The sequence below is a fragment of the Brachionichthys hirsutus genome, chromosome 2 (genome assembly GCF_040956055.1).
Source record: "Brachionichthys hirsutus isolate HB-005 chromosome 2, CSIRO-AGI_Bhir_v1, whole genome shotgun sequence".
NCBI lineage: Eukaryota > Metazoa > Chordata > Actinopteri > Lophiiformes > Brachionichthyidae > Brachionichthys > Brachionichthys hirsutus.
The window spans coordinates 11,484,636-11,495,585 of record NC_090898.1 but is presented as its reverse complement, the minus strand read 5'-3'; the positions used below and the strand labels follow the sequence as shown (position 1 = coordinate 11,495,585).

General features: G+C 43.4%; 1 protein-coding gene across 1 annotated transcript; it reads left to right on the top strand.

Annotated features, from left to right (window-relative positions):
* The first annotated feature begins 8,851 nt into the window (after window positions 1-8,851).
* LOC137908790 (amphoterin-induced protein 3-like) lies at window positions 8,852-10,234 on the top strand. Its single transcript, XM_068753215.1, has one exon. It carries the CDS (start codon window positions 8,852-8,854, stop codon window positions 10,232-10,234), a length of 1,383 nt encoding a protein of 460 aa, XP_068609316.1.
* The last annotated feature ends 716 nt before the right edge of the window (window positions 10,235-10,950 follow it).

Here is a 10,950-nt window from a genome sequence, read left to right as displayed (position 1 = left end):
GGGAGGGGTTCCAAAGGGATGTTGGGACTTATGTACGAGAGTGTGATGTGATGCAGAGTACACAAATCCCCACTGGGCTGAGCTGAATACAGAAGAGGGGCGCAGAGCAGACCTGCTATAATGTTGTTTGGGTCTGAAAGTCGACCAAATAGCAAAGATCCAGGTGAATAACAATGGGCAGATTCTCACGAATCAAGTTCAAAGTCTGCTGGAGCACTGCAAGCTTGGCCTGACCACCCGCTTGCTTCCTGGGCTGCTGGCAAGGTTTTTAAACTCCCAGCCGGGGGGGGGGGGGGAATAACAGTCAGGGAGGGTCCTTTCTTCTTTTTCTCCTCGGTGCTTGAATGCAACACATAACACAGAGGGCAGGAAAAGTACAACTAATGTGCTGTACCTGGAGCAACCTCAGGATGCAGAAGCCAGCCCCTCGGTTGGAAGGATTTGTGTAATATTAGAGTAATGCTGAGCAGAAAAGTATTGGCTTTTAAAAAGACCCCTAAAGGCTGACTTCTGTGGAGACAACCTCTTCCCTCTCAAGGAGCAATTTACACTTTCAGATAAATGCCTTTTTCTCATGCAGGAGCTGCTTGAGAGGAAGCTTCATAGGTGGGCGAGGGCGATAAGAAGACAGCTGGTTTTGGAGGGACCGGAAAACCAGCATGAAAAGGAGGTGGCACTAATCAGGAAGAGGGGGATTTCTCCCAGATATTCCACATGCACAGATTTACCAACAGGATGAGATTCCAGCAGTGATGATGCACCTGCACTATAATGGTTCAACGCGTTCATGCTTATTTCTTTATCGCAGGGTTCCGTTGTGCGTGTCTTGGTACAGAAGAATTTGTTTTTAATGGATTGCAGACTCATTATCAGCTCTATGTGTGGCCATAGAGGTTCATCACCATGACAGAGGATAACCTTAAAACATGTAGCACCGTTTATTCTTCGCTAGATCCACTATTCTTCTGCTCTAACCTAGCTGTTAATGGCCTGACTGCATTAGTAAATTCACCCACAATGCCCGTAGAGTCGTTTCTGTGGCATGCTGGTTGGATGTATTGCCATGTGAAGCCCGTTGAAACTCATTCATGAGATATACTATAATTACTAGCCACCATGAATTTATCTGCAAGTATGAGGGAAGAAGAAACTAGTCTTATTCTGCTTGGAAATGACAGCATTGGTCAGAGTCTCCGTAAATCAGATTGATGATCCATTTTCCCTGCCCTGGGGCCACAGTAAATGTAAGGGCCTGAGATCCATTCAGGGTGCACAGAGACAGATGGGCCCTTGTCTGCGCTGACCTTGGTGAGCTAATATTTATCACAGGCCTTGTCTATTGCCTCATCATTAAAGTTGTTGTGGCTATTAATGATGCAGGTGAAAAACATAACCTCCTCGATAGGAGGTAATGATAGGTAACCTTGTACTTTACAATGAGTAATTCCATGAATTTTAATAGGAATTATGTAAACAAAAGTATTAAAGAAGCAATAAAGAAAATAATGGCAATATGAGCCTCCATTCCTTTATATTCCTTGAAAACAATCATCTCTATGGCATCCATTGAAATAAAATGTCTAATAATCTAACAATTTTGATAAAGCTCATGGCCCAGTCATTGATGCAGCTTCGCATGAAATAAATGGGGCACTACGACTTGGCATTTATTACAAATTACCTACAGAAAATAAGCTTATCAGCAAGTCTAACTCTTACCACTACTGTTCAGCACAAATAGGGAAACAGAACAACTTTTGGCATTTTTAGCATCAGATTAGTTTGTTAGTTTATCTAGCAGTTAGCTGTTAGCAGCTGCAGCAAAACTAATGTCTCTTTGCCCAGAATTTCTCTGACCTGTGCTGCATCTTCTCGAGCAGCAGCAACTACAGCTGTGGCCAAATCGACCAGGACTGAAATCATTCAGTCATTATTTTGTAGTGACACACTCAACCCCCTGGCTAAATTGATATAATTAATTGTATCAACATTTCTTTACAGTTGAGAAGTTTTTTTTCTGTTTTGTGGAATCTTGAGCCTCAAAAATCCACTGATATTAGGAATGAATTACAATGTTGGAGTCAAACCAGGAAATATGGCCATGGAAGTCATCCAGACGGTCACTGTTACTCACAGATAACCAGTAAGAGAGCGATAAAGAAATAATCACACCAGAGAGGCCAAGGCCGACTGCAATGACAGATGGCCTTTCACTTTTATTTTGTGGTACGCCGCCACGCTCACTTTATACAAACTCTATGTTTGATATGTGCCGGCTTACAGAGAGTTCCATCTCTTCTAACCTTTCTGCTGCTTTCTGTTTAGTGTACAATAAACCAAAGAACATCCTGCCGCAAGCCCAAATTCCCTTATCTACAGTTTCTTATCTCTCATTAGCTTTGGCCTATGAAGAGTGTTGGTGCTTTATAATGGAGGAAAATAATCTATTGAAATATGAGATAATTTTGAATAGACTTTATCAGCAAAGCAATTTAAATTTTGATAATGAAGAACACTTTAAATCCTCCCCCGGTGCCCTTGTACAACAGTAAACAGCGGGTGGTAATCATTGTGTGCTCACTCAAACAACAGTGCACACCCAAATCCCCGAACCCGCAGCCAGTCTCCAGGCAGCCCAGCCCCTGATATTTGCCAGGCTTATGATTTGTTCTGGGATCTAAGCAATAAAGTAAAACCTCCTCGTGGCCTTGCAGCCAGATTGAATTGCACAAACATGTTGCACCTGGTGCGACTACGCCCGACTAGTGGAGCAGCAACACTGTTTGCATTCACTATCTGATGGCTGCAACCTCATTGAAAATCTCATAACGATATTTGCAGAGTTTAGTGGCGGCCCTCGGCAGGCTACAATCAGTCTCACTCAATCCTATTTTCATCCCCACGGCCCAGCATCTCTCCTTCCCTTCTTCTTCATCTTCTGCTTTCACAGCGTGCAGCTGACAAACAGCAGCATGATATACGGCCGTCTTGCATTGTTTTGGCACTCGTTTGTCTTTTGCACTTTGCTTTTAAATAGAATTATCATCTTCATTAGATAATCAGTGAGAAGCGCTGCAGGGTGGCGGTCCACTTGTATCTATCATGTGGTTGCATTATTCTGCAACAGAGCAGTAAGGATGGCGCTGCCAAGGATTCCATTTCCCATTTACGGACATTTCAGCATCTGTGGAAAAATGTTATAATGACAGAGGTTCACTCATGAATAACTGAAAGTTTTTTTGGGGGGTTCTCATTGCACCCCAGCTCTTTTACATAGTGAATGTAGGATGTCCTTAGATGCTGAGTGCTGAGCGCACCCCTTTAACATGAAGGTGTTATGATGCAGTTTGCCCACAGGAAGCATTAAAGTCTCATTTAATGTGTTCTAATGGAGTTACATCTTTACATCTCAGCCCGTATCTACATTATCTGACTTTTAGAGGAGACCGTTTACTAGTTCATCTAAAAGGGTGAAGAATACATCACTTTCACTAACACAGCTGGAAGCTTTCTGGCAACATTGGAATTCTCATTGTAACATGTTTGAAATAATTAACAGAGCTAACTTGATTAGTATGGAGTAGAAGTAGCAGACTGGGTGGGGTCTTGGATCCATAGGTGGTCCTTGCATTTGTTGCATTAGCAGTTTGTTAATGTGTTCTTTGCTCATTTATTTTGTCTATTCAGAATATTACACTTTTTTTTTTTTACAAATAATTTACGGTACATTTAAAATGGTCTGATAGGAATAGATTTGCTGCTGTAGCTTTTAGCCACAAGGTGGCAGTGTTCAGTAAAGCCAATTAAGTAAGCACAAAACTTCGCCAAATGCATCACGGGCTACTGCTCTGTTGTTTTTAGAACGGACTGGGGGTGCATGAGAAGAGGGTGGCTTGGGACTGTTTTGTAAAGTGGCAGATAAAATGCACATATTTTTGTTTATGTACTTTTAGAGATTCAACTGTAGTAATATATCAAAATGGTACAGCTCTGTGGGCAGCAGGATGGCACAGTGCTGTTGCCTCACAGCAAGAAGGTTCCAAGTTTGATTCCTTTCTGCGCAGACTTTATATGTTCTCCCCAGGTTCTCCAGCTTCCTCCCACCATGCACCAAAAAAAAAAACATCCCTACAAGAACCCCAGCAATCGTGATCTGTGTGGCAGCTCCTTTCTGCCCGACACAATAATCAATGAAGCTGATGCGGTACGACGTTAGATTTATTGTTGCTTTACTGGTTCAAACATGTGGAATGTCAGATCGATTGAGAAATGTTCACATTACGTTTGACTCACTCTTTACCATGTCCAAGCCTTTTTGGAATCTGGTTTGTAATTGTGACAGGTCTAAAACCTACACCGGCCTTAAATAACTACCCGAAGAATCATCCATTGATTGAAAAAGGCAAAGATTAGAAAACAGCTAAAAAGAAATGCATGAAGAGGAATGTTTTTCCTCCTCGAGACCCAGTTAATCACCAGACAGCCCCCAGTGATTTGTCCTGTGAACATTTAGAGAGGCCACACCAGGGATTACAAATTCCTAAAGTGTATAGTATGTATAATTAAAAAAGTAGAAAGAGTGAAATTCTACTTATAGGGCGATGCATTTGTGTAAGCAATAAAATAATGATTTAAACCACAATTACAGATAACATTTATTAATGTACATTTATTTTTGCCATTTTAAATATTTATGCTTGTAATAAATTGTGATTGGGTTGGATTTAGCAGGATTTTCACACTTCGTAAAGGATACAATTACTTCTTCCACCCCTGGGCTAACAGTAAAGCTGTCAGACTCATGAGTTGCTCATTTTTAGACATACGTTTAGAAAAGATGACCCTCATTTCCACGCATGACGCATCAAAATCAAAGGTATATTTAAAAAATGCTACAACGTCAGCCACACAATACTGGAACGGGGGGGCTGTCCTGTTGCACCAGGTGCTTGGCCATTCTCGGTTACATCATCTCATCACCTGGGGAAAGCGTTGGTGTTCGCAGTTCCAGAGAAAATGCCCCCAAGTAAAATTGAGTTACCAGTTCAGCGATGATTTCATTTGCCACAGAAGGCCCTAGAGACCCTTGATGGAAACGCTAACTGCTCATCAACCTTTATGCCCCCAGGTATCTGTCTGAGCACCAACATAGTGACGTGGCTCAGACAGTTGGCTGCAGGACCCATTGCATTACGGAGTTCAGCGACATAAACCCAGTCCATGTTAGACGTAGTTCTTTTCCTCTATAATTTGTGAGATGACATTCTGTTTCTGCACTGTGTCGTAAAATGTGTGTAGATCATGGATTAACAGGAAGTTATTGTAGTCGAGGATTTTTTTTATTTATTTTGCACATTAGGGCAATTGTCTACAGTAATGGTCACATCATGCATATAATAAGATAATTATTAGTTATGACTGCAATTTATATGGAATCTGAATTATTATGTGCGTTAAGACCAATGGATTTGATTGATTTTTTTTTTAATCCATTTACGGTGGATAGATAAGTCCGCCATAATTGATCTGGAAGTGGAGAGAGACTGTAGCCTTAGCTCACGCCCTGTCTGTCTCTGGTGATAACCACAGGGTAGGAAATGATATAGGTGTGGAGGAGAGATAAGAACTGAGAAGATAAACCAAAGGAGAGGAGTGAGTAGAAAGGGAAAGAAACATTCGAGGGAACGAATGGATGAGCAAAGAGGAGGACAAAATATGATCTAAATGAAAGAAAAAAGGAGAAAATGGGAAAGAGATGAGAGGACAAAAGATAAAATAGCAGACAGCCTGCCACCCCACAATCACACAATTCACTGTGTTCTGGCCCATAATGTTTTATAGCACAATCACTGATAGTGCAGTGGTGAGTGGTGATCTCATTTCACAAGCCATATCCTTCAATAATGTGAACACAAAGGGAGATGCAGAGCCATTAGCAGCGTCCAGTGCTCATCCACTGCTACTCATGCATAATTGGCTTCCATGGAAAGAAGCATGAAAGGGTAAACAGCAAGCAATCATATTAACTACCCTGAGTCGTAATTGAAATCCGTTAGCAATCAGTGCAGATGATGGAGATGGTTGAGGCAACAGGGATATTGTGCATAACCCAAGACCTCGTTCATACCTGCTGATCTCTTTGTAGGGACGCACGTGGAGTTGAGCTGTGCTTAGCTCCTGCTCTCGGTAACAGAAGTACAGCAGCACAACATCTGAGCATATGAGTGCCTGGTTGCCATTTTTTTTAGCTCAGATATTAATTTTTAACTAGAAGTTGTAGTTTCTGTAAACAGTTTGATTGGAAATGGAAAATGTTTAAGACAACATTTCTTCCGCTTTTCTACTTTGCGGGTCACGGGAGTAGCTGCTGGAGCCTACCCCAGCTTGTTATTGGCGAGAGGCGGGCTACACCCCGAATGCGTCGCCATGCAGAGACAGACAGCCATTAATGCACACATGCTGTACACTAATTCAACTAATTTTGAAGCTCCATTGACTGCAATGTTAGCGAAAATCTTCCATAGGTCTTTTATTCCATCTGCAGCTAGATTGTATAATGCTGCCCTGCAACCTGGTTGATGCTTTTGATGTTTACATAAACTTCCCTTTCCTTTATTTAACTGCTTTTTATATTGCCTTTATGAGTTGCTGTGATGGTGAACTTTCACCACTGAGGGATAATAAAGTTGTATTTATCTATATATCTCTGGCATGCGTGTATTTCTATTTATCTTTTAATATAATCTTCACATTCTATTTGCATTATTTTTCCCTGGATTTGTGTTGTAGAGATAATATAGATAGGAGGATGCTTCATCCACTATCCACTAGATGGTGTTCTTGTCTCTTCACATACTGGTGTCAAAGCAACCCAAGAAAAGCTGAATACAACACACAGTGACATGAATCGAGTGAACTAGAAACACACACCCAAACTGACAGCTACATTAACACATGAACCAAAATCCAGTGGCACACACGCAATACCTAACACATCCAAAGTCAGTCTCAGAGGCGAAGGACGACTGGAGAGCGCAGTTCTTATGCTGGCTGGCTCAATCAGCTGATCCAACACGGACCAGCTGACTGTCACCTCACATCCACTCCACACAGCACATCAGGAAAAAGCACAACATAACAACACGCTGACGCAGGGGTGTCGAACCTGTCCGGTGGAGGGCCGAGAGGCTGCAAGTTTTCTCTCCAACCATCTCTCCAGCAGCTGATCTCACGAATGAGTTCCTTCTCTCAAATTGGAGGAGGTGTTGATAATTAAAATCACCTGCTTTAGTAACCAGCTGGAAGGAAAACCTGCAGCCTCTGGGCCCTCCACCAGACAGGTTCAACACCCCTGCTCTAACGGCTGTGGTCTGAAATATCAACTTGTTATTTGACCAACACGGTGGTGTAGTTAGTAGCAATATTTACTTCCACTGTGTTGGGAGGCACTGGGTTTGAGTCCCACTGTGTGAGTGGGGTGGAGCAGGTTAGCGGGGCAGGCCTGGGCCCTGACCTGTGCGGAGTCACGCCACTCCACCCAGGTCTGCCCTGGGTCTGCCCTGCTCTTCCTGCTCTATCTCACTCCCAGAGAGGGATTTGATACCAGTGCCTGTTTTGAAAAAGTCAACTATGCTACCGGGGTGTGATCCAATCCAAGCATATATCTATTCAAACCGAGAGCCGATGGAAAGCATGGACGCTCAGGGAGAAAGGATGGGACGTAGTGATTAAAGCACTGTCAAAGTGAGACAATGCGAGCAAGTCTGCTGGACAGCTGGCAAGCATCTCTCCCCTCAGTGCAGGTGCTAAAATGCAAATGACATGATGAGAAGACTTAGTGCTCAGGTGAGAGAAGACCTTCTCAGTCAGAACGATTAAGCATGGATGCTAGCTAAATACAGCACAAGATGAAGGATGGGCATTTATGAGAAAAAGCTCTACTTTCACGGGGCGGGGTCCACTTATCTGTTTATAATGCATAAATGGAATACTGTGGGTAAAGGAATACAGCAGAGCAGAGAGATGGAGAAAGCCGGATTGAGAGCAGGAAGGGTAACCAACAGCATCATTACTTAATAATGAGAGAGGGAGACATAAGGCCAATCTCTAAATTGCACATAGAAGGAGGAGGGGATTGTGGGAGATTATTTGAGCTCTGCACTCTGATTTGAGCGCTGCAGGATTTTTTTTGTTGAGTAGAAATCTCATTTGGGACGAGGACAAAGATGTGGACAGATCTAAAACTGGAAGTGAAAATGATTTGTCCTTGAGCACCACAGGCTCGTTCAAGAAAAGAAAAAAAACAGCATTGTTGTGGGGAGTTGGTCGTCATGGGATGCAACTTCAAAGGAGGAAATACGTCGTATAGTTGGTGTCTTATATGATCTCTAGGATTTTTTTATTTTATTTCTGGTTTGGAAATTAAAAAAAAAAGAAAAAAGGACCTGTTCAACTCTATTTCAAATTCTTCCAACCTCAGAAGTCAGCTGCGGGAAATATCCAGGAAGGCATCTCTGATTACGTTCACCCGATGTTACCTGCAAAGGAATATGTAGTTAAGGTAAGGCATCTCCCTTTCTGATTATCACTTTAAAACAACAACTTCGCCCTTTACAAGTTCTGACTTATCAGACAATGATTTTAAGCTTCAGTAGTCAAAGTCATCGATTAGTCAGTAGGTGTTTTCAAAATCTAATTTCAATATTAGATAAGAAAAACGATTTCCCTATTTAACAATGCAGTTATATTACATGTCTACTACAGAACCACAGAGTTGCTGTTAATACTTGATGCTGTTTCTCATTGGATTCTTGTTCAACCAGAACCCGTGGAGGATCTGAAGTCTGGAAACATGACCTGCAGACTGCATGCGCGTCTTCTCCTGGTGCTGCTCTGTCTCATCTGCGGATCAGAGCAGACATGCCCACCCATGTGCCTCTGTGTATCCGACACAGTGAGCTGCAGCTCCAGCGGTCTGGGCAGGCTGCCTCGGACCCTTCCCACCTTCTCTGCCACCCTTGACCTCAGTTACAACCATCTATCCTGGCTGGGCCCGGGCATCTTCAACAAGATGCCAGTTCTGGAAAACCTCAAATTGTCCCACAACCAGCTCAGATCCCTGGGCCATGGGGTGTTCCTCAATGCTTCTGGCCTTAGGCTCCTTGACTTGTCCTCCAACAAGCTGCAAGTGGTGGAACAACACTATTTCAAGGGGCTGTGGAGGCTTGAGGAGCTCCTCCTCTTCAATAATAGGATCACACAGGTGGAGGCTGGCACACTGGTCGGTCTCAGCAGCTTAAAAAAGGCCTACTTCAGCCTGAACCAGATCACACAATTCCCATTCTTCTCCATCCAAGACCATAGCCATCCTTTTCTGACCATGTTAGACCTCTCGTCCAACCGTATGAGCCGACTGCCATGGGAGGACGTGAAAGCTTTGCCGGGTTTGGTGCAGCGAGGCCTCTACCTCCACAATAACTCTCTAATCTGCGACTGCTCCATGTACAGCATGTTCTGGCATTGGAGTCTAAGGGGTTATAACGCACTGAAGGAATTCGCATATGACCACACTTGCATCATCTCCGGCGATCCACGTTCATCCATCCGATTCCTGCAACAAAACCGCTTCTTCCTCAACTGTACAGTGGAGAAAGCGGTGTCACGGCCGGTGACTGTGTTCCTCTCCAGCGTGCTGGTTTCAGTGGGAGATGAAGTGCGCCTCGACTGCCAAACACCCCTGAGAAGCACAGAGCTCTCATTTACATGGCTCTCCCCTAGGAAGGGGCGCATCACCCAAACCAGCACGAACGACACACTAATCAGCCTATCGGCTAACGGCACCTTGGAGATCCAAGCAGCCAAGGTCAATGACTCAGGTGTGTACGTGTGCACCGCTCTAGATGTTAAACAGTCACTGAACGCAACCCGAGAGGTGAACGTGACGGTGCTGTTACCCGCAGTGGAGCCATTCAACACTGGCTACACAACATTGCTGGGCTGCTTGGTGTCATTTATTGCCGTCCTCATGTACCTCTTCCTGACTCCATGTCACTGCAGATGCTGTAAACAGCCCAAACCTCCAATTATCCCTGCTGTGACCTATGACACCAGCGCTTTAACTTCCATCCTCCCCCCTTACACTAGAAACCAGCACAAAATCCAAACTAACAGGCACGTGGCATTCATGGAGCCAGCTATAAGTGAAGAAGAAGCAGATCAGATACCTGAGAGTTGATAGAGCACGTGTTCTTTTTTGGGGTTGAAATAAAAGACTTCTGCTTGAAGCTCCTCCGTCTGGAATTAGCTGTGGGATGTCACCTACAGTGCAAGGAGGAAGAGCATCACGTATCTGTCCACACTGCTAAAAGACGCCCTGAACCAAAAAAAATGAATATTTTCTGCTCTCTGTCATCTGGGCCAGGAGTCAAAAAGTTTCAGCTTCAGTGTGTCATAATCTGACTTTTCTAAATAACAGTAGAAATATCAGGACCAGGAGTCAAGCTAATGGCGTTTCGGTGTGTTTCAACAGGAGGCGACGTTTCTGACTGGAACGGCTCAACCTGTTTCAGGATTTAAAGAGAAGGAAAGGTTTCTTACTGTAACAGACTGCAGGAAGTAATTTAGTTTAGTTTAATTTAGAAGTAATATACAGCCCATATTGCTCATAAAGTGTGTTTTAACATTGTGCAACCTGAACCACTGTAAACATGTTCCTTCCGATCCTTGTGTCAGTTACCTCTGCTCTGCTTTTGGTTTAGAAAGTTACTGTTTTTAGTAAAAGTATCATCCACGCTAGAGTAAAAATGGAAGTAGAGCTCCAACAAGAAAAGCAAAGCAAGTCTTTGTACAGATACCATGGCCTTCTGCAAATATTTATCACTCTTATCTAACAGAAAACAGAGAGAGCGTCCAGCGGCAATCCTCAATACATAATACATAAACCTGTTGAAT